At 48.8% G+C, this 23852-nt stretch overlaps 1 protein-coding gene and 1 long non-coding RNA gene across 2 annotated transcripts; one reads left to right on the top strand and one right to left on the bottom strand.

Annotated features, from left to right (window-relative positions):
• Nucleotides 1-1099: 1099 nt before the first annotated feature.
• Nucleotides 1100-11542, bottom strand: LOC149912409 (rho GTPase-activating protein 32-like). The gene is made up of 6 exons (XM_090131059.1): nucleotides 11468-11542; nucleotides 10694-10816; nucleotides 10435-10512; nucleotides 10035-10116; nucleotides 9412-9555; nucleotides 1100-1107 (listed from the first exon to the last, which is right to left on the bottom strand). The coding sequence occupies exons 1-6, from the start codon at nucleotides 11519-11521 to the stop codon at nucleotides 1100-1102; spliced, it is 489 nt and encodes a 162-aa protein (XP_089987185.1). The 5' UTR covers nucleotides 11522-11542.
• Nucleotides 11543-21349: 9807 nt separating this feature from the next.
• Nucleotides 21350-23233, top strand: LOC149912408 (uncharacterized). The gene is made up of 3 exons (XR_016462077.1): nucleotides 21350-21638; nucleotides 22177-22462; nucleotides 23001-23233. It is a non-coding gene; the product is annotated as an uncharacterized LOC149912408 (long non-coding RNA).
• The last annotated feature ends 619 nt before the right edge of the window (nucleotides 23234-23852 follow it).

Below are 23852 nucleotides of genomic sequence, written 5' to 3'. Positions count from 1 at the left end.
TCATCAAGGATTAATGTAAGTGCAGTGCCATCATTGCCCTCCATTTACTGAAGGGGCCTCCACACATTCTGGTTGTTGGCAGACACTCAAAGATGTGGAAGGTTTGATAGGTAAAAGAGCAGCTCCCTCCTTTTCCGTGACAGTTCTTTCTTTGTTCCTTAAACATTTGCATTTTATGTGTTATACTTTTCAGTCAGTCAAGAGAAAGTCAAGAGGGTTTTTTTTTTTTTTTCATTTTCAGAATATAGGGGTTGTTCGTGTTTTGTTGTTGTTGTTGTTTTGTTTTGTCTTATTTTCCCATAACTGAATGTCTTAAAGAAACGCAAATAGTTTGAAGACCATTCTTCCCAGAATGCATCTTCCAGTTGAAAGGAATAACATTTCTTACTTAGCCTGGAGCTTGAAAGGATGGATAAGGGAACTGGCAGCTCTACACTTTCTTATTTAAAAAAAAACATACAGCTGAAAGGAATCATGTAGTACGTAATGCAGCTATCAATATATCTGGGTGCTTTTTTTTTTTTTTTTTTTGTCATTTATTGATCTTTCTTGTATTTCAGATTGATCAAGCAATCCACCAGCTTTGCAGAATTATGCCTACCCTGCAAGCCAGAAATGCTTCAAACCCATCAGAAGACATCTGTAAATACCTTGGCACAGCCCTTCTCCAGATCAGCCCAGTGAGGGCTGAAATAACTCATGATTCCAGCTGACAACGTGCTGCTTTCTAACAGACGTTTTGCAGGAAGGGTTCTTTCCTTTGTCATTTGGCACAAACCTTTTCCTGCAGAGAATTAAAAATAAATTTCACTGCCGGAAAGATGTGGAGATCATCAACACTGCGTTGCCATGCAGCTTTTGTTGCAGCTTGGCAATGTTCTAGCTCTGACATCAACAGTTCCCTCATAGATCTAACAGCCAGATGGGTGTGAAGTTGTGAACTACTGACTGAGCTGCTCTTGAAGTCATGCCAAGAGAGATCTCTGCAGGCACACATTCATTCTGCAGGGCAGTGCTGTAAGGTCACAGGAAGAACGAGGTCAGAAGTGCCTTGTCTGATGTTTCTGGGGTGTGCATTGGCTCGACTGGCTGCCCACAGTCACTGAGCTGCAAACAGAAGAGGTGGGGATAATCATTCATAACAGGTCAGTTATCCATTGGGTTTTTGCATCTCTTTATGTTTGCAAATGGTCCATCAACAGACCCTGATTTTCCTGAATGCATTAGTTACTCAGAGTTATTGCTGACACAGGACACAAAGCACAGAAGTGCTGGCTGGGGTCACCTTTCTCTGAGGCTGAGCAGGGCTGCCATCAGCTAGGCACTTCACAAGAGGGCTGGTGAAAGAAAGGGAGCATAAAAAAAAATCTGACACACAGCTCCTTCTCAGACATTGTATGGGTAATGTGAAGGTGAAAATACATTCGTGATTTGAGCTGTTAAGCCATTCTGATTCACCCTTTGCATCCACAGCATACAGTTTTTTCCCACACTGCTGTTTCTATCCAGCAATGTGCATATGTGCAGTGGTACAGAGGTTGGTGGCCCTGCCTGTGGCAGGGAGTTGGAGATTCCTGATCCTTGAGGTCCCTTCCAACCCGGGCCATTCTGTGTGTGTGTGTGTGACTGGCTAAACACCAATTGCTGCTAGCTCAGCAGGTGTACTGCTAATTATTGAACGTCTGACAGCTGCTTATCAACACTTGGCCACTATTTCTGGACACCTGCTCATCCCTGAAGAGAGAGAAGTTTGGAAGGAGGACAGAGGGGAGTCTCTTGATGCCTGCCTGTTGCATCCCAACCTGCCCACAGAGTGAGTCAGTTCGGCCTTGTGTGGAGGCCCTGGCTTCTTTGGAGTCTGTTTTTCTTTTGCTGAGCTTCTCCTATCCAAACAGAATGGCCTTACAACATGCTTTCTGGTCCTTAATACTAAACCCATGCAATTTGTAACTATTACAGTTCTGTAAGTGAGAATTGATCACACGATTGAACAACTGTATTTCTAAAATATGTTATGAAATAACTTCTTTTTACTAATACTAATAAAGTCTTTCTACTTTTTCAAACTGTTTCTAAGGGCAAATTACTAAACACATGGTGCTGTACTACTTCAGAGCAATCCCACATTTGATAGCCAGTGCAGAAACAACATTCCATCCTACAGCATTAGCTAGTTCAGAGGTACCAGGCGTGTATCTGGATGTGGCTGTTGTGCTTAACTGGGGCTGAGGGATCAGAAATGACAGCTCCACTCTTGGAGACCACAGAGTTAAAATGGAAAGATAAAATAGTTGCAGGGCAATTGTTCTCTGTGCCTGAAGCAGGGACCGATTTATGGGGGAGAGATTTAACAGTTAAATGAGGATTACAGCTGCAAGTCTGTGAAACAGATGTCAGGTGTCAATGAATGTGTTAACAGCTGTGATGAAGAAGAAATGAATCCAAAGCTGTGGGCAGGGGAAGGAAATCGGGGTGGACTCACAATTTTCCCTTACAAATAACTGCCCGAGGAGGGAGTGGAGCTGTGAAACAGCAACAATATCCCATAGCCTTAGAAGGGAGAGTGGGTCTAAAAGCTGTAACACAGACACTGGTTAAGGATGGTCTTCTGGAACCTTGTCTGTGGCCTTATAACACCCCAATCCTGTCGGCACGGAAGGCAGACGGCACGTATCGGCTGGTGCAAGATGTAAGGAAATGACTGAACCCGTTCTCAAAAGACAGCCTGTGGTTCCTAACCCCTATACCCTAATGAGTCAGATCCCACACGGACAGCAGTGGTTTGGTGTGAGAGACCTCAAAGATGCTTTCCGGACAGCCTCTGGACTCAGAGAGAAATGGCTGCGTTTGTATGAGGACACATTGTAATCCTATCGTGATTCGTGATGATACTGTAGATACTGGAACTCGTGCTAATCTTTGTCTTTGCAGCATTTGAAGCAAGCAGCTGGTGCTGCTGTCATGCAGAAAGCTCCCTTCCAACCACTCAGCAAGCATTTGGATGAGACAGCTTCCTGCTGGGGAGCCCTCCGACATCACTGCTGCCTCCTCCAGAACCATACCTGCAGATGCTTCAGAGCTCTTCAGCATGGACTTCCTTCCTCCCATCAGCAGCTGCTCCTGCACTGACCTTCATTCACACTGGGATACCATCTGCTTCCAGCAGGAGCTGACCTGCGAGACAGAGAAAGGAAACGTGGGATGAGCACCAATGCAGAAGCACAAGGCTGTGTCACCACCACGTCTTGCAGCCTTGGGAAGTCAGCTGCAACTGCAGCCTTGGTCAGAATTACAGCGGGCACCGTAAATTAAGTGAGACCTCTGAAGTTGTTGCCATGATCAGAAATAGACGCTGAAATCGCTCACATAACTGTCGGTGGTTCCCTCCAAATTCTTTTGCTTTGGGGAACAGATGGACTCGGAATGGAAGGACACGAGAAAAATGACATCTGTTTGAGCTCAGCAGACTTGAGAGGTGGGCCTGGGTGAACCTGATGAGGTTCAGCACAGCCAAGTGCAAGGTTTGGCATTTGGGCCGGAGGAATCCCAGGCATTCTTTTGTCATCGTGGTGGTTTCCAATAGACCCCAACAATGAGACATCAGGTCGCCGTGTGGGCTCCTGGGTGACACTGCCATTTCCCAGCCATTGCAGCCTAGGGGCAAATAAAGTAAAATACTTCAGAAAGATCTCACACTGATTGCATATTTTACTGTTCTTTTACACAAAACAGAAGGGGAGGGCAGCAGATGCATGCAGCTGCATCAACACCCAGGCTGCTAAAGGAATGGAAAGACAGAAACATCAAATATCAATGCCTTATTCTAATGCAAGGAGGGAAGCTTTTTTCAATGTTACCTTTTATCATTTAAAATAAGCAGTTGGCACTCTTAAAGGAAAATCCTAGGCCCCAGGTTCTGGCAGTGTGGCAATCTGGCACGGACTCAGCTGTGAATGATCCAAACAGTCTGTTCCAGATTTTAACATCCCTTCTATGCATTCACAAGTTTTCTCTCTTGACTTCCCCTTACAGCCGTTAGATGCCAGCAAAACATCCCACAAACACTCCTTACCTCTGTGCACACAGGCACCCATCCAACCAGAGCCATCAGTCATTCCCAGCCATGCGCTCTTCCTCCAATCATGGTCAGCATCACACGGCCGTCACGCAGCTCACTTGACTCAGTTTTTCTCTTCTTTCTGGAGGTGGCCTTGCTTCTCAGCCTTACCTTCTCGTGATGTTTATCTCGCTCTGCAGCTCCTGCTCTGAATAGGCTTTCTTGGATTCCCGCATGACAGGCACAAAATGCAGCCACAGCCCCTGCCACCAAGGTCAGCTCTTCAGCACACATTACCTGAGGAGCACTTGGCAACTCCTGCAACCTGAGCAGTGCCAGGAAGACTGTTTCACTTCTGCTTCTCCTGGCTCAGAAATTCATTTTCCTACCTAGAAAATGTAATAAATAAATAAATAAATAAATAAAATAAAATAAAAAAATCCTGACACAATTGATGCTATGGAATTCTGGAAGGCAAGGGATTTGCCCTCTGTGATGAGAAGTTGAGTGCAAAGAACTAAGAAGAGCCATGAGCAGGTTGTGAACTTGTGGGTAAAATTAGGAAGTGCAGCAGTGCAGGGCTTCTGGAGGTGAGGGTCTGCTACAGCCGCCTGGAAAGAGAGCCTGTTGGTGGGAGCTGCTTACTGCAGCCAGCAGAAGCATCGCACTCACTGACTCTCATCCTGATGGGGGATTCCAGTCAGTCTGGGAAATCAGCATGGCTGGCTGCAAGCAATCTGACAGACTCCTGGAGTGCAGTGAGAATCACTCTGTGGTGCAGGCATTGGGCACAGCAAGCAGAAGGGAAGCATTGCTGGACATGGTGCACACCAGGGGTTACGACAGGAGGCGGTCAGGGCTGCAGTGACCATGCCCTCCTTGAGTTGGTGATCTCAAGGAATGCGGGCCTGGCAGGAAGCAAAGGCAGGAGCCTGAACTTCAGGAGAGCCAGCTGCAGGCTGTTCCAGGAATTCTTGGACGAGATCCTCTGGACAACTGTTTGTAGGGGCAAAGGGATGGAAAAGAGATGGTCACTTTCTCAGAAAAAAACTTGCTCAGGTTGCAGGCTGAGCTGCAGGAGAGGAAGGGGAGGAGGTGCCAGCACGGCTCTGCACGATGCTCTGCCACACTGGGCAGCTTGATCATGGCTCAGCAGTGGGATCAGACGAGGAGAAGGGGAGAAGGAAATCAAGGATGGGAGGGAGCCATCAGACACAGTCAATAAGTGTCTGTGAAGTCTTGCAGACCCAGAGATTCCCAGGTTGTTTCTGCTTTTGCAGCATTTGTGTGGTGCAGGGTGAGCAAAAGGTTCTGCTGCTTGATTCTTCTGCAGGAGCCGCCTAAAAGGGAAATGGCCACTGAGCTGCAGACCAAGCAGTACTGCCTGACCTTGGCCAGGGGGAGCTTCTCCTGCCGCAGTGTGCTGATGACAGGTCTGGAGATGATCTGCACGGCCAGCTCGTAGGTGGGAGCCAGGAAAGGACACGATGGGAGGAGAGAGGTGTTAAAGAACAGCCAAGGCATGGAAATGCATTAGAAGGCCCTGAAAAGCATCACAAAGCCACAGCCAGGAAGCTTGGGAGTATCATGAGCAGCATCCAGGATGCGAGAGATTATTTGCTACCATGCCAAATGGTAGCAGAGCTCCCCCTGCAGACATCCCAAAGCCAGACAAAACAGGAACAAACCCTGAGCTGTGCTGCACGCACCCCACAGCCACAGCATTGCAAGCTGGGGTGCCTTGCTGTGTGCTGCATTCACCCCAGTCCGTGTGAATGAAGACTCTGGAGGCAGTCAAGGCGTTGATTGAGCACGAGTGTGCTTTTATTATTATATAAAGGACAGGAGGGTGTGAGAGGTCCACGGTGAAGATGGGACTCATCCTGTCTTGTCATGGAGAGAGTGGCTCAGAGCTCTCAGTGCTGCTGTCCGGTGCCTGGGACTGGAGGCCTGATTGAAAGTCCCCCTGCAAGAGGCTCTGCTCCTCTTCACTGATGCTGACCTGCTCCTGCATGGAGGTGCTGCTGTCGGGGCACTCACACTGTGCTTCAGATGGGCTGCACTGCAGAGACTCTGGGTTAAAATCCACACTTGTGACTGTGGTGTCTGGGAGGCTCAGGTCAGCAACTTCAGCAGAGCCAGGTGTAATGAGAGCATGGACTTCGATGAGCTCCTTCTCTCCATTAATGTTGTTAGATGGAAGGCTGCTATTGGAACTGCAGCAATTTGTGCTTCCTAAGAGCTCTCCACTGATGGAAGCACACAGAGCATCCTCGCTACTTGCCCTGGATCTTGTGGGTTGGCAAGGGCTCGATTCACCTAGAAAGGATACACAGGGGTTAGTGTCAAACTTTCACAAGCTGAATTACGACAGTGGTTCTTGATCAGGGGTGAAGATTTAGGCACGGGATTGAACGCTAGAAAGAGATACATGTGCAGAGCAAGCTTGAATTGTATGTTCCTGAAAAGCAGGGATTTGGAAGCTGCATTTGCACCCTTACCTGCCAGGACTACCACTGCTGTTTCAGAGGGCTGCCTGGCATTGCGCTGCAGTTGGCGTTTGCTGCCAGAGGATGGCTTCCTGAGGCTGAAGCAGCAACACCAACTGCTAGCTGGTGATTCCTCATTCTTGCTGGGTGGATTTTGTCTGGAGAGAGAAAACAGCCAATGCATTGAGTCGTGCGTGGTGCAGGGTGAGGGAAGAGCAGCACTGAGCTCTTGGCAGCAGTTGCTTGTTCCTAGCACTGCCTGGTTTCTGCAGGAAAACACAAAAACCCACCCAAACAATGATGCTGGGTGCTGGAAAAGAAAGTCCTCTTTACCTGTCAGATGGAAAGTCAACGACGGTGTGGAATTTGCCCTGCCCAGCTGCAGGGCTTTCTTCCACTTCTATGTCCCTGCTGCTCTCTGTTACCACAGAAGAGGTGCTGTGGCCTCGCCTCTGTGCCTGTGCCTCCTCCAGGCTGAGCAGCTTTGTGGCAGCAGAAGAGACCCCCACAGACTTGGGACCTGGGAGAGAATTGTGCCCTGTCAGGGAAAACCACAGGTAAGAGCGAGGATCAGAAAGCAGCAGCACAGCCACCACAGTTCTGGGGGAGGTGCTGTATTTTTCTCAGGCTTGCTTATCCGAGCCACTGGAAGAAGAGGAGCCCAAAATAACCATGTGGGAAGAGGTGTGTTTATGGCAAAGGACACGGTCATCATTAAGAGCAGCTTACTGTATCAAAATAGGCAAGGAAAAACCCAAGGAAATGGGGGCAGGGAACTGAGAAAGCTTCGCTGCCACACTTGCATCAAGCTTTTCCTGCGTGCAAACCATAATAATGACGGTTTCCTCCTTGTGAAGTTTGGGCTTGGACATTCTCAGCATCCAGCAACAGGATGCCATACCCTAATGGAAGTCCAGAGGTCTGCTGTCCCCTTGATGGTAAAAGAGTATCTCAAAGGTCCCGGAGAAGGCCTGCATTTGGTCAAGGTGTCAGGTCAAGATCAAGCTAATGGAGGAAGACACTCACCTGCTGCATCTGCAATGTCTGCTCCGGATTTGGAGCCGAAGAGGACGTCGGTGTGGTTGATGATGAATTCCACCACATCCGACTGCGTCTGCAGCTCCATGCAGGCAGCTCTTCCGCTGGCGCAGGCAGACTCGTTCTGCTGTGATCTGTAGAAAAGGCAGATTTTAGAAGTCATTTTTCCAAGACCGTTTCCCCGAGTCTGAATTGTTGCAGCCAAAAGCTGTCAGCTGAGGCTCTGGAGACTTCCGCAGTGGGCAATCAGTGATGCCACTGCAGAAATTCCCCTGGATGATCAAGGACACGTCAGTCCCATCTCAACAAGACTGCAGAAATTGTCACCTAGACATTGTGCCCGTGGGGATGGAGAACAGCTCAGGCTCCTGCTCTTCTGTCAGCCACAGATTTTACAGGAGAAGAGCACATTTGATGGAGAAAAAGGGAGCACTGTTTTTTTTTTTAATGGAGAACAGATGTAAGTGTTGTGTTGGAACAGAACCAGCAGTTTACCTTAAGAGGTTTGGAGCCCACACAATGGCTAGGTTCTTGGCATGCATGTTTGTGATGGTGGAGCTCCCAGCCAGACACGCCAAGTGTCTCATCAGGAACTCCAGTGTCCTGGAAAACAAGAGAGGCAAACGTTCAGCACCAACGAGCATGCCGTGCTGCAATTCAGAAAGCAAACCTCCATTCATGCTACTTCTTGTGATTGCTACTGTCACCGAAGATGAAGTAGATCCAACCTGACTGAGTGCCACGCTGCAGCACCAAGCCCCAGCACAGCACAGCCGCAGCCATCAGCTGCACCAAGCGTGCCCCCGTGCCCAGGAACTGACCCCATAAAGTAAGCCCATGGAGCCTTCAACCCTTCAGCATACACAGGCATCGTGTTGCCGGCGTGAGACAGAGCCTGGAACCGCATCGTTGCCCTCTGCAATGCAGCAGGGCTGAGCTCAGCAGGCTGAGGGCAGCACTGACCTGTAGTGAGGAGCGGGCAGCTGCTGGATGACGTCCTGCATTCTGAGCAGCCGCTCCTCCTCTGTAGCGGCACCAACAGCATCCTGGAGTAGTGCAGAAAGGGAGCGAGACACCAATCAGGCTAGTACACCACTGCGAGTAAACCTCGTGGGGCTGACAGCAAAAGGGCCTCCGAGCTGGGGCACTGCTGCAGCCATCTGCCAAGAGGCCCAGGAAGAGGGAAATGAAAGACGTGGCCTTGTGCTTACCGAGAACTTGCCGTACAGCTGGTGGGTGAGCAGAGGGTTCGGGAGCTCCCTGAAGTACATCTTGCAGAGGGAGCTCACGCTGTGAATGTCGCGGACGGTGAGCTCAGGAATCTGCTCCGACTCAAATTCCTGCCTGGAGAGAGGGACGCAAACCCGGTTGAGCGAGAGGAAGGCAAGCCCAAAGCCACACCAGATGCACTCAGGCTGTGTCAGTCGCAGCACTCTTACCGCAGCCTCTGGATGTTGGACGCGACGCCGGACAGGCGGTATATCCCCTGCACCACGCCGTGCTGCTCAATGAACTCAGCGCAGCTCTGGAGGACCTGGGGGACTGAAGAACACGTGCCAGCCGTCAGTGGAGCTCCTGATTCAAGTCCTGCTGCAGCTTGTGCTTCCGGGAGTCACATCCCATCCACTAAGCCCAGCCAGGCTTGGCTGAAGCAAATACAGATGTGCTTGTCTCTTAGGAGCATCCGCCTCACTTTATCCTTCAGCCATCAACTCCCATTACACGTGTCTCCACGGCTATCAGCCTGCCCCCTGCTAGATATGAGCTCCCTTTCATCTTCTTTAGATGCCCAGCAGAGGAAGATCTCAGGAATGGGCAGCTCCTTACCATCACGACCGGAGTGGAGAAGATGCTCTCCCAGGTCACCGCCAAACACCCTTTCCTTCTCCACCTCCCGCTCGGTCGGTTTCTTTGGGCGGGCCTTCACCAAGGAACGAAGGAAGGTGAGGATCTTGCTGCGTTTCTTGGGCACTGCACAACAAAAGGAAGAAACCAGGTCATTTCAGGTCTGGCTCCGTTGGACGAGGCCGAGCACAGCACATTCTACAGAGCACGTCAGAACGGGAAGAACATTACCAACCAGTACATACAAAAAGGGATTTTCCCCATGCCTGGAAGAGCCCAAGGCCAGGCTGGATGGGGCCCTGGGCAGCCTGGTCTAATCTGACATTAAATGTGGGGGCTGGGAGACCATCCTGAGGCAGGAGGGTTGGAACATGATGATCCCTGAGGTCCCTTCCATCCCAAGCCATTCTATGAAGATTCTATAGTTTCCCCAAGTCCAATCATAAAATCAGGAGGATTGGGCCAAATCTCTGCCCCATGGTGTGCATGAAGGATCATCAACCCAGAGGACAATGTGGGATGGATAAAGGAGGTACTAAACATGGAACGCACCCCAAAAAAGACTTCATTTTGCTTCCCCACACCGTCAAATGTAACATCCCTACCTGGCTTTGGTACTGAGTTGATGAGTGCCTCAGGAATGTTCTTATTAATGAGTTCCACACACTCCCCTGGGAAAAATCCAACCTGTAACAAGAAGAAAAGAGAGGCCAACTATTGCATGCAGCACTTCTCAGATCTGAACTGTTAAACCAAAAGCCACGTAACATTTCCCTCGGAACGTGCTTGCCTGACGTTCCATGAGACTATCCAGCAGAAAATGGCCATAGTTCACAGCATAAAGGTAATAATTTTTCAACATTAGCAGCCAAAGGCAAGGTCCTCTGACACCGACACAGGGAAACTGTTTATGTCCACTAGGCATCCTGTGCAGGCAGAGCAGCTCTAAGCTGAGATTCCTGCCTTTGCTGAAGTTGCACTCTCCAGTCTGAAGCTTGTGCCTACCTGGAAGCTGAGCTTGCCTCTCCACCAGGGGGTCAGCTCCTTTGGTGGCATGTCAATGACACACACGATGTCTCCCACCTGCAAGAGATTGCAGTGTCAATCCCAGCTTCAGCACGGCTGGGAGGAAAGCACAGCTCAAATGTCTGCATTCTTCTGCACTGCCAAACATCGCCGAGCATTAAAGCACTTGCACCAGTGCAGCTCTGAAGGCATTTGCCACTGTAAAATTGAGCAACAAGGAACGCCTTGAACTGCTTACCTCAAAGGAGAGTTCATCCGCTGCCTGGGCAACGTATCTCTTAATAGCATGGGCAGCAGCAATAGCTGGAACATTCACAGGTGCCACCTCATGGTCCAGCAGGGGCTTCCCCTTGTTCTCAGCCTGAAACAGAGAGCACAGGCCACGGTGAGGAGCTGGGAACCAACAAGGAGGACTTCAAGGTGAGGAGCACATGTGCAGAGAAAGCTGCAGGAAATGCACTCGGTCCTTATCATGGGCACTTCAGAAGGAACTGCAAGTCTAATAACGGCTGTTTCTCTCCCTGGTGTGCAGCAGGCACACGCCAGGCAATGCAAAGATGCATCTCTCCCCACCCAGACTAATCAGCAATGGCACTGACGCAGACAGGTGGCCTTGTGTATTTTGCCACATCCTTTCCTGCGCTCTTTGTGCAGGAAGGCTGACTGTTTCAGATGCTAGGAGACCGTGAAGAGGGAAACCAAAGCTACGGCTGCAGTTACAAGGTGCAAACAGTGCCATTGCAAGCACCAAGCAGCTCTCTTGAGCAGTCCAACCAACAGCAAGGCCAAACAGAGCAGAGAATGATTGTTGTTTCTGCATCCATTTCAAGGGAAAAGTCAGTAGAGGACAAACACAACAGCCGAGATGGCTCTCGTACTTTTATAAACTTGCCACACTTGCACTGCTGTCTTGCCACAGAGGAGCTCTCTTGGAAAGCAGGAGAGCACATCTGCGGCTCACTCTGCTGGCTGCAGTCAGGGAACAAAGACCAATCAGAGCTTCATACTCTACCTCTGTCCATGCCAGGTCAGGCCCACAGCTGATCTCGCTGCACGCCACAGCCATCAGCGTAGGTGTGACAAGCTGGAACTGAAAAGAAACACACTTTTATTTTCTCTGTTCACATCTCTGCTGTGCTCCCTACAGCTGTCGGGCACACTCACACAGCCCAAGCACGCCTGCTGGTGTCCCTGGTGATGCTGTGCAGCTCTGCACAAGCTGGGGCTGGGACTCTTTGCCTAAGGGATTGCTTTCCATAAAACCAGCTGGTCACAGCACCACAGACAGCATCCTTCTGAGGCCTGAGCTGCAGAGCATGTGGAGAAAACCCACACGTGACCAGCGTCCCATCAAAGCTGGATGAGGCTGTGTTACTAAACACGGGGCGTCACGGGCTGCTAAAGCATGTGGGGGGACAAACAATGGCAGGTACCTGGCAAGAGATCAGAACGAGGGAGACAAATCTCACGAATCCGCAGCCGTTCCTTGTCACTATGCTCTGATCTTCCACGAGCAAAAGCTGCAGCAGGGAAGCAGGCAGAGGGTGGAGAGAGGAGAGAGAAAGAGCAGGTCAGTTTGCTTCCACGGTTTAGCAAAGACTACGAGGGGAAAACCAAAATCTGCCCTCCCTCAACTTAAAAACTTAAGTTTTCAACTTAAAACCATTTCCCCTTGTCCTGCTGTTATCTACCCTTTCAAAGAGGTGATTCCCCTCCTCTTTTTAGGCGCCCTTGAGGTACTGAAGGCTGCCATGAGGTCACCCCACAGCCTTCATTTCTCCAGGCTGAACAAGCCCAGCTCCCTCAGCCTGTCTTTGTAGGGGAGGTGCTCCTGTCCCCTGATCATCTCTGTGGCTCGCCTCTGGACCCTCTCCAACAGCTCCCTGTCTTTCTGGACACTGTACTGCAGCTGGGGCCTCACAAGAGCAGAGCAGGGGGGGACGATCACCTCCCTGTCCCTCATGACCACCCCTCTGCTGATGGAGATAATGTGATCCTATGAGCTCCGCCAGCCAGCAGTTCTCAGCACTCACTGTCCCCCCGTCTCTCCCACACTGTCTCAGCTTACCTACAAGGTGCTGCACAGGACGGTGTGAAGACAAAGGGACGCAGTCGGTGCACAAGTGCAACAAGCGAGCTGCTCAGTCAGAGCTCCAGCGCTCCAATGAAGGGACGCAGCACGCACTGCTCCTCCCCTCATTCTAGCCCTTATGACATCACTGAGGGCCACCAGGCTGCTCCACCACGACGGACAGGGTGGGGAGGCAAGACCAGTCACAAGGGCAGAAGATTCCAACAGCCCAGCCCAACGTTCTGGAATCAGGGGCTGCTTGGAATTCTACCCCAGCCAAATCCTGGAGAAGCTGGCACGGGGTCGTCATGACCAAAGCGCAGGACCTGGCGCTTGCTCTTGTTGAGCCTCGCACAACTGGCCTCAGTGCATCCCTCTGGAGGGCCTTCCTGCCCTCAGCCAGATGGACGCTTCCTCCCAGCAGCGTACCTTGCAGTGCTGGGCCCATGTCAAATCCACACTAGAGTGGGTTTTGTTACATTCAAGGGCATGTTGCAGCACCCATCTATTTCACCTGGAAGGAAATAAAGCAGGAGATGGGAGAAACACAGAACTACTGCCAGACTGCTTTATCCCTTTCTTAGCCCAACTTCCCTTGCCTCATCCCCTACCCCAACTCCTAAATGATGCCCACAGGCTGATAGTTGGATCTCAAGTCCATAGGACTCCTTTCACAGGGCTCCATCAAAAAGGCTGTCACACTTGTTCCGTACGCTCACACTGACCCAGCAGTGGTATCACAGTCACTTAACACACACACAACAACCAAACCCCGAGCATGCACATCCCTTCCTGCGTGACTGCAGCCCACAGCTCCCCTTCACACCTCCGTGGATCTCTGGTGTTTTACACTGATGCAGCCTCGCTGCAGCTCCGTGGCTGTCACACAAGGCCTGCAGGACCTCTTTCTCTGCAAACCCCGTCTGCAGGCATTGGTTCACGAGGTTCACCTCCTGCCCTCCTGAGCAAAAACAAGCACTAAGAACAAGAGCAAAGCACACTGGACTCGACCTGGCTGGATCCCCAACCCTCAGTCCTGTCAGTCGTACCCTGGCGTGGAGACTCATCCCCAAAGCCTGGCTGGACATCAGCACAGGCATCATTCTTCAAACGCCCCATCCAAGCAGCAAGGGATCAAAGCGTTGGCACAGCTGAAACAGAAATGCTGTGTGAGTTTCCTGTTAGCACTGAGCAGGAACAAATCTACCGCTGAGCAGCAGGATGTGAGACAAGCAGCAGAAGACACCCAACCTGCAGAACCAGCTCGTTTGGGGTCGGTCCAGATGTTTGTCTGCTCCCTTCCCTGGCCCAGGCCAAGCTTGTGAGCTGCTCCTCCTTGGTGCAGGGGGAAATGGTGCAGATGCCATGTGGTGTGCACAGCATGCCTTTTACTTGCTTTTCCTATCTCCATCTTCCATTAGCAAACAGCATCTCCAGCCTCCAGAGATCACTGAGTCCAACCCCTGCACAACAGTGAAAAAAAAGATATGATAAGGGGTACTTAAAGCACAGCATCTGTAATCAGATCAGACTCCTGCACTGTGAAGACTTCCATGAGTATTCCTGCAGAGTGCATCACTTAGTCTCTCTTTAGCCTTGTGTTCATGGTTTTCCTGTAAGAGCTTGTCTAAACACTGCCTATAATCGTGGTTATGCTAGAAGCATTTGGATTTGTTGATCCTCAGTGTGATTTCAGTAACAAATCCAGATGCTTTTTTGTTAAGGGCAGCTTTCAATTTCTCAACTGAAATTTCAATATTGCATTAGGTGTTGACAACCACGGGGCTGCAGTACAGAGAATTACAGGGAGATTAATTTCTCCATCTCCATTCTCCTAGACATTTATGATTACAGTGATGTAGTTATATACAAAGTTGCAAGATACCAAAGCTAGAATAACCTCTTGGTGCAGCAGGATGTCTGGAGCCCAAGTGCAGAGTCTCAGTGTTCCAAAGCCTTGAAGAGGTGCACCGTATGTGCTGGGGCTGATGACACAGACACTGGAGCAAGGCCAGTGTGATGTTAGAAACTTGACCAGCAGCTGATCTGTTGTAAGCCATTTCTGGACACAAACGGGATCTGGTCGACTTAGGACATGACCTTTGGGCTGGAGAGCAACTCCCCGAGGAATCACACAGCCACTGCAGACCGTTGGCAAGAACCCCATACCAAAACAGCTCATCTGCAATCAGTTTTTAATCTGTGCAGCAGTGATTGGAACAGGCGCACGCTCTCTGCAATTGCAGGAATGTTCACAAGTGGAATGTACATCACCTGTGTGCTCCAGCTCTTCTGTGTGCATGCTAGGAGCAGTGATCCCCCTGCACCCAGGGCTGCAATAAGGTCCTGTGGGCTTTCTAACCTGCCCACCAGCAGCCCAGGCTGCCCAGAGCCACATCCAGCCTGGCCGTGGATGCCTGCAGGGATGGGGCATCCACAGCCTCCCTGGGCAACCTGTTCCAGTGCCTCACCACCCTCTGGCTGAAAAACTTCCTCCTCACATCCAACCTCAACCTCAACACCCCTCGTCTCAGTTTAAAGCCATTCCCCACGTGTCCCATCACTGTCCACCCTCCAAAACAAAACACCTCGGCTGTTCAACACTGAAAGAGCAAAATAACCCACAGCTCTTACTTCCACTGTATGCAGTTAATTCCAAACTTAAGGTCACAGGTTAATTACTCATGTGATCCTTCCTGACAGAAGAACTACTCGTAGTGATGTGTAGGAGTAAGGAACTGTTTGAAAAGGTCATGGACATATTAGAACTTGCAGCATTTATCTTAATAGATGCCTACATTGCAAAGCATTTTGTAAAACACATGTTACAAGTACTGTGCATTGGATTACACTATATCAAACTCTAAGTAACAATACAGGTTGCTTTTAAATCTACACTTACATGCTAACTCCTTGATAAAATTCCTGACTGCCTTCAGTTTTATAGCCAAAGCAGTGTTTGAGCTGGTAATGTACTCTTGAACAGCACTGCTGCCTTTAGCATTTGTATGTTTAGATCTGAAAAGAGAACTTGGTCATTATTTCACGATGAGAGAATCCTATATGACAAAACAGAATTACAAAAATCTGACAATACTGTAAAATGCCAGCGTAAGAATGTGGCTTTGATATTTTTTTTTTCTTTTTTTTTTTTTAAATGGTGAGTGTACCATTAATTCAAGACAAGAATTTTGTTTGTAAGTCGATCTCTATAACTGTTCTTGGCATCATTCTGTAGGATGAACTAGATACATGGAATTTGGCACTGGCTCCCCAGGGCAGTGGTTTGGCACTGAGCTGACAAAGGCCAAAGAGCATTTGCACAATGCTCTCAGACACAGGGCTTGACCCAGAGGAGGTCCAGTGTGGAACCAGGAGGTGGAATACATGATCCTCGAGGTCCCTTCCAAATAAAGATATTCCATGATCCTCTAATACTTATATTCCCAAGTCCTGTACACAGTGCTCAGATGCTTAATTGAAAGGTTCCATGAAACAGTGAGGTATCTATGTCCCTTTACCACTCAGTTATTCAATTTGCCACGTGGATCTTTTATCCAGTCACATTAAAAAACCCCTCAAAGTATTTCCTTCAGTCTTCCATTCTGATAGAGCTTTCTGGAGCAAATAAAGAGTTGCAACTCAGAATGTCCACACCTCCCTTCCTGCACCCTGCATACTTTTTTCATTGCACTGTGATTACGTACCATTCTATTGTCACCCTCATTCTGTCCTTATCTAGGCAGTTTACTGCCATTAAATTTTCCAGCAACAGATGCCCACAAGTACAGCCAGCCTAGACTTATTTCCAATACTTATCTTTGTCCTGATGTCCTTGTAGGAGCTGGGACATTTCTCCATCTCAGCAGCAGAGGGCAGGAGGGGTCCAAGGTGAGGGCACGCTCTCCTCTATTTTTCTGGCACTCAAAGACAAAGGGAACAAGAAAACCAGATGTGTTTCCCTGCCCATGGCAAACACCAGCCTTTCCATCCTTACAGTCCTTCCTGCCATCAGCAGAGATATTTTGCTTTCTTGTGCCACTTCATCCCTTTAGCATCTGGCATTCTAACAAAAAAGTACTTACAAGGAATTTTAATATTTTCATATTAGATGTCAGAATTAGAACCATTATGTTTACCAAATATTTAAAACGTTCAACCCAGTGAGAAGTGAATTGATGTTGCATTTAGCATTCGGATAAGAACTTGTAAAGGAAGTAAAAAGTGCTGCTTTCATAAACTATAGTCTCATTGTCAAGCCTTGCACTGTCTCAGCAGATTATTACAGAATGTTCATTCAAGCAGGAATTAAGAGATGCGTCTGAATTGATAACAACAACGAGTAATTAAGAAAGCTTGACTGCAGTCTGCTTGAGGATTCCAGTCTGAAGTGTGTTCCACCTGATGACAACTGGGAATGTCTTTCTCTCACCATTAGAACCATTGCACCTCTGACTAAACACATAGCTAATCACCACTGAAAACCTAGGTGCAATTTCTGCAGTGCACAGACCAACTACGCGTTGATTAACATTCAGAGAGATTGTGCAGGTGTCCTTTTAGGAACTGGCCTACAGTATGCTAAGAGGGATGGATGTGGGGACATTAGGATAACGTGCCCTCTGCCTGTTAAGACAGCCCCAGCAGAGCAGGTCAGCAGGCTGAAGAGCTGCGTGGGTCACCAGGGCTCAGAGACTTCACTCGGCCATCTGCAAGTTGAGGGACTTCAGCCCAAGCTGCCCTTTTCCATGCAGGCAAGGAGGCCAAGAGAAGGTGGATCGGCACGGTTCTGGTGCAGACAGGGGCTGCAGTGTGAGCAGGCCTACACAGACAAGGCTGTGCCCACACAGAGTGACAGCAGCTTTCGCTGTGAGCAGGTTCCCAGGGGGCCTGAGCCATGGCAGTTCTTGATGGCAGCATGTTCCAATCAGCCCTGGAAGTCTTCTCTGGACGTCTGTCGCATTCTGGAATCCACACTGAGGACGCAGTCGCTGTGTCAGAGCAGCTGGCAGAGTCACGGGGAACCGTGACGTAGTTGGCCCAGGGAGCAACAACAAGGCCTGCACTGCTCAGCCATCCCAGGCCAAAGGGGAGCACGAGAGAGAGCAGAGGAGAGAGGGGGGGAAAGAGGGCCAGGAAGGAAAGGCCTGTGCCTGAATGGACGTGTAGCAGCAGCTGCTGACAGCAAACTCGGTGATGGCAGGGGCACAGCAGAGCAGTGCAATGCTGGCAGCTTCCTGTGTCTTTCACACAGGCACTGCAGACATGGCCAGCACTGGGAGATCAGCAGAACTGCTGCACACCTCTGCCAGCCCAGGCCAGAGGAGTGCAGAACAGTGAGCTGCTGCTGAGGGGAGAGAGGATGGCCTGAGAGCTGACCTGAGAGGCAGGGCTGGCTGTGTGACAGCAGCCTCTGTGTCCTCCTCCTGTGTCTGTGAGGGCCAGAGGGCCAGAAGAGAACATGCCCAGACAACGAAGCCCTGCTGTCCTCTGCTGCTCAGCTGGAGAGATGTTCCGCCTTCCTGAAGGACGCTGATCCAAAGGGAAGGAATCAAAGGAAGTCCAGGCTGGCTGTCCTTGTGGGCATCAGCTGCTGGCAGCTGCCTCTGTGCTGCCATGGGCAGGGCACAGCACACACAGTGTTTGCAGTTCCCTGTGTGACACTGGCCCTGGTGACCTGACAGCCATAAGGAGACAATAGAAAGCGCTGCCTCCCTCTGCCAGATGAGGCAAAGGTGAGAATCCCAGAATCACAGCATGGCCCGGGTTGGAAAGGAGCTCAAGGTTCATGAATCTCCAACCCTTGGCTCTCCAAGGGTGCACAGGGGGCTTTGTTCTCCCTGTGGTGCAGCTTCAGTGCCAACTCACAGCTGAGCTGGTTGGCACACTGTGACAGCCTGCCGCTCTGAAGCTCTTGGGGCAGTGCTCAGTTCTTTCTGAAGTACTCTGGAAATGCTGCTTCTCCTTCACCAAGTCTGTTTCCAGACAGACGTCTTTTTCTCCTCTGTACACACAAACAGTATCTTGTAACTCCCTGGCACAGTGCTCAGAAGTGATACTTCTGGAAGCACGTCAGAGAAAAGTGGCCTTGTCCCAGTGGACTTTCAGAGCAGATGAGAACAAGTCTTGGTTGACGGCTTTCTTCTGCTTCTGGAACTGCACAGCCAGGTTGTGTGTTGTCATACTTTATGCCAGAGTGCCAAACTGAAGTAGTTTCTGCAACTTCTTTTTTTCATACTTGTCACTCTTTGCTGAGACCTTAACTTAGTCATTTTTAATGCGCTCTCATCTAAACTACTGTGTCCTCCAGTGTCAGTGTTGTATGAATCAGGACTGTGGGATTTCATCAGTGAAAGGATTCTGCTCTAATGACTGTCATTCTAAAGCTGATATTGTTTCTACCGCATCAGGCTTGCATGAAGCATCTCTGATCAACAGAGAAATCAGAAAAATTGCTTTTCCTATTGCAGTTTCCTTTTAACTAGTGATGAAAGCTGTCAGTTTATTTTTGGCACCAGAAATGCTGGGATGCAACCAGGTTAGATAAGAAGTGACACTGAGTCAACAGTAAGGGAACACAGATGAGACAGCATCACACAGCTCTGGAAAAGATGTTCCAGCTCTGTGTCTACCTACCCCTTCAGGAGATGAAAAGTACTGGCTTACTGAGGTGTCCTGGGTTGCAGGTTCTGTTAATCTCCATTTTTGGAAGAGCTGCTTGCAATAAATACCTTGTAAGGTGAATGAGCTTGATAGAAGTAGGGTGTGAAAGAGATGGATTTGCTGTTTCCCTGAAGGTGCAGGAGTATTGCTGTGCCTACAGTCAGTAAACAAGGCAGAAATCACTGTGTTCCTCAGAATGAAAAAGAATAAAAATCTTTTTGGGAGTGACAGCACGCCTGAATGAAGCACAAATCTAAACATTTAAAATAAGGGCTAGTGTCAAAGGGACTTGCAGTATTTCTCGTGAAGAAATATTTGATGCTTCTTTAGGAAAGTCATCCTAACAAAAGTGTACTGATGTCTTTGCTGAGGATTTCCTTGGTTCCAGCCTGAAGGTGTGCGCAGGCATGAGCAGGCAGTGCTGAGCTGCAGGTGAGTGCCTGTGTCCCACAGCAGGAAACCCGTGGATGTCTTCAGGGGTTTGAAATGGGCAGAGCTGTAAAACCTGCAGGCTTTCACTGAAATTGTCCCCTGCTTTATTTTGTAATCTTAGTTTCACCAATGCTTTCCAATATTATTTTCGTATGAATGCAGATACATGGGATAGGATTAAAAGTTTTTATGGTGCTGCTGTATAATTTTCTGTGGTCATCATAAGCCAATAAAAAAAATAAATGGTAATCAGGCAATCTATTAACAACCTGTGGCATGTGTCAAAACAATGAAATTCCTTGCAGGAAGACAATATTGCTATATAATAATGTGGCTATCCAAAACTGTTAATTATACTTGATGAGCTGGAGATAATCCTGAAATGCGGGACTTTGATCTTAGCCAAGAATAATAAAACTTATTATCATTCTTAAATTGGCAGCTGCTATAAAAAGCCTGTGTCTTATTTCCCTTTTGGTAACACTGGCTAAATCAGAGAAACTGATAAAAGAATTTCATGATTGCAGCTTAGGGATTCTTTCCCACTTGAGCAGAAGTAATCTATGTCCAAAAATGTCTGTAAATACTTTTTCTATCTTATTTTGCCAGATGTATTGATATTTGAGATGAATGGCAAAAATACTTTGCGTACATAGATAAGCAATGCAAATTTCCTGGATTGTTTTAGAGAAAAAAGCTGTGGTTATCAGATCGTTTCCATGCAGAAATAAGATTTACAGAAAAATTCTCATTATTATTATTCATGCATGAATAAGTTCAAAACAGAGATGTGGGGGATGTTGTTTCAATTCCGTCTGATTGTAGGAAGGACTGTCAGGATGGAAAGCCTAGTGTCTGCCATGGGCAAAGAAACACTTCTGGTTTTCATGTTCTCTTTGAGTGGAAGAGGCCATGAGGAGAGAGTGCCCTAAACTTGGACCCTTTTTGACCATTGCAGCAGAGATGGAGAAGTGTTCAACCTTCTAGAAGGACTTCAGGACAAAGATATGTAATGAAAATAAGTCCAGGTTGGCTGTCCTTGTGGGCATCAGCTGCTGACATCTGCATAGTTGTTGCTATGGGAATGGCAGAACAGCTGGAATGTTGCATTTCCTTGTCTGACACAAGCACTGGTGAATTCAAAGCCAGAGGGGTATAATAGAAAGAGCATCACCTCCCTGCCAGATTAGGCAAAGGTGAGTGGGATGTTGTTTCAATTAGTGCTGATGGCAGGAAGGACTGTAAGGATGGAAAGGCTGGTGTTTGCCATGGGCAGGGAAACACATCTGCTTTTCATTTTGTCTTAATCTTTCAGTGCTAGATAAATAGAAAAGAGTGTGCCCTCACCTTGGAACTATCCTGCCCTCTTCTGCTGAGATGGACAAATGTCCCAGCTTCTAGAAAAACATCAAGACAAAGATATGATATGAAAATAAGTCCAGGCTGGCTGTCCTTGTGGGCATCAGCTGCTGACATCTGCATTGCTGCTGCCATGAGCATGGCACAGCAGGTAAAAGATTGCTTTTCCTTGTGTGACACAGGAACTCTTGACTTGAAAGCAAGAGGGATGCAATAGAAAGAGCTGCAACCTCTGCCAGACATGGCAAAGGTGAGTGGGATGTTGTTTCAGTTGTGCTGATGTCAGGAAGGACTGTAAATGTGGAATGTCTGGTTTTGCCATGGGCAGGGAAACATCTGGTTTTCATTTTCTCTTTCTCTTTCAGTGCTGGATAAATAGAGGAGAGTATGCCCTAACCTTGGAACTCTCCTGCCCTCTGCTGCTCAGAGGGAGAAATTTCCAGCTGCTACAAGGACATCAGGACAAAGATATGTAATGAAAATAAGTCCAGGCTAGCTGTCCTTGTGGGCATCAGCTGCTGGCATCTGCATTGCTGCTGCCTTGAGCATGGCACAGCAGGTAAAAGATTGCTTTTCCTTGTGTGACACAGGAGCTCTTGAGTTGACAGCTAGAGGGATGCAATAGGAAGATCTGCAACCTCAGGCAGACATGGCAAAGGTGAGTGGATGGTTGTTTCAATTAGTGCAGATGACAGGAAGGACTGTAAGGATGGAAAGGCTGGTGTTTGCCATGGGCAGGGAAACACATCTGGTTTTCATTTTCTCTTTCTCTTTGAGTGCCAGATAAACAGGGGAGAGCGTGCCCTCACCTTGGAACTCTCCTGCCCTCTGCTGCTCACAGGGAGAAATGTCCAAGCTTCTAGAAGGACATCAGGACAAAGATATGTAATGAAAATAAGTCCAGGCTGGCTGTCCTTGTGGGCATCAGCTGCTGGCATCTGCATTGCTGCTGCCATGAGCATTGCAATGCAGGTAAAAGATTGCTTTTCCTTGTGTGACACAGGAGCTCTTGACATGACAGCTAGAGGGATGTAATAGAAAGAGCTGCAACCTCTGCCAGACATGGCAAAGGTGAGTGGGATGTTGTTTCAGTTAGTGCTGATGTCAGGAAGGACTGTATGGATGGAAAGGCTGGTGTTTGCCATGGGCAGGGAAACACATCTGGTTTTCCTCTTCTCTTTCTCTTTGTGTGCCAGAAAAAGAGGAGAGTGTGCCTGCAACTTGGAGCCCTCCTGCTCTCTTCTGCTGAGATGGAGAAATGTTCCAGCTTGTAGAAGGACATCAGGACAAAGATATGTAATGAAAATAAGTCCAGGCTAGCTGTCCTTGTGGGCATCAGCTGCTGGCATCTGCATTGCTGCTGCCTTGAGCATGGCACAGCAGGTAAAAGATTGCTTTTCCTTGTGTGACACAGGAGCTCTTGAGTTGACAGCTAGAGGGATGCAATAGGAAGATCTGCAACCTCAGGCAGACATGGCAAAGGTGAGTGGATGGTTGTTTCAATTAGTGCAGATGACAGGAAGGACTGTAAGGATGGAAAGGCTGGTGTTTGCCATGGGCAGGGAAACACATCTGGTTTTCATTTTCTCTTTCTCTTTGAGTGCCAGATAAACAGGGGAGAGCGTGCCCTCACCTTGGAACTCTCCTGCCCTCTGCTGCTCACAGGGAGAAATGTCCAAGCTTCTAGAAGGACATCAGGACAAAGATATGTAATGAAAATAAGTCCAGGCTGGCTGTCCTTGTGGGCATCAGCTGCTGGCATCTGCATTGCTGCTGCCATGAGCATTGCAATGCAGGTAAAAGATTGCTTTTCCTTGTGTGACACAGGAGCTCTTGACATGACAGCTAGAGGGATGTAATAGAAAGAGCTGCAACCTCTGCCAGACATGGCAAAGGTGAGTGGGATGTTGTTTCAGTTAGTGCTGATGTCAGGAAGGACTGTATGGATGGAAAGGCTGGTGTTTGCCATGGGCAGGGAAACACATCTGGTTTTCCTCTTCTCTTTCTCTTTGTGTGCCAGAAAAAGAGGAGAGTGTGCCTGCAACTTGGAGCCCTCCTGCTCTCTTCTGCTGAGATGGAGAAATGTTCCAGCTTGTAGAAGGACATCAGGACAAAGATATGTAATGAAAATAAGTCCAGGCTGGCTGTCCTTGTGGGCATCAGCTGCTGGCATCTGCATTGCTGCTGCCATGAGCATGGCACAGCAGGTAAAAGATTGCTTTTCCTTGTGTGACAGAGGAGCTCTTGACTTGACAGCTAGAGGGATAGAATAGAAAGAGCTGCAACCTCTGCCAGACATGGCAAGGGTGAGTGGGATGTTGTTTCAGTTGTGCTGATGTCAGGAAGGACTGTAAGGATGGAATGTCTGGTTTTGCCATGGGCAGGGAAACATCTGGTTTTCATTTTCTCTTTCTCTTTCAGTGCTGGATAAATAGAGGAGAGTATGCCCTAACCTTGGAACTCTCCTGCCCTCTGCTGCTCACTGGGAGAAATGTCCAAGCTTCTAGAAGGACATCAGGACAAAGATATGTAATGAAAATAAGTCCAGGCTGGCTGTCCTTGTGGGCATCAGCTGCTGGCATCTGCATTGCTGCTGCCATGAGCATGGCACAGCAGGTAAAAAATTGCTTTTCCTTGTGTGATACAGGAGCTCTTGATTTGACAGCTAGATGGATAGAATAGAAAGAGCTGCAACCTCTGCTAGACATGGCAAGGGTGAGTGGGATGTTGTTTCTGTTAGTGCTGATGTCATGAAGGACTGTATGGATGGAAAGGCTGGTGTTTGCCATGGGCAGGGAAACACATCTGGTTTTCATCTTCTCTTTCTCTTTGTGTGCCAGAAAAAGAGGAGAGTGTGCCCTAACCTTGGACC

Source organism: Phasianus colchicus, chromosome Z (genome assembly GCF_987193195.1).
Source record: "Phasianus colchicus chromosome Z, bPhaCol1.hap1.1, whole genome shotgun sequence".
In the NCBI taxonomy this organism is placed as follows: domain Eukaryota; kingdom Metazoa; phylum Chordata; class Aves; order Galliformes; family Phasianidae; genus Phasianus; species Phasianus colchicus.
The sequence above is the reverse complement of the archived record's forward strand: the minus strand, read 5'-3'. Positions and strand labels throughout refer to the sequence as shown.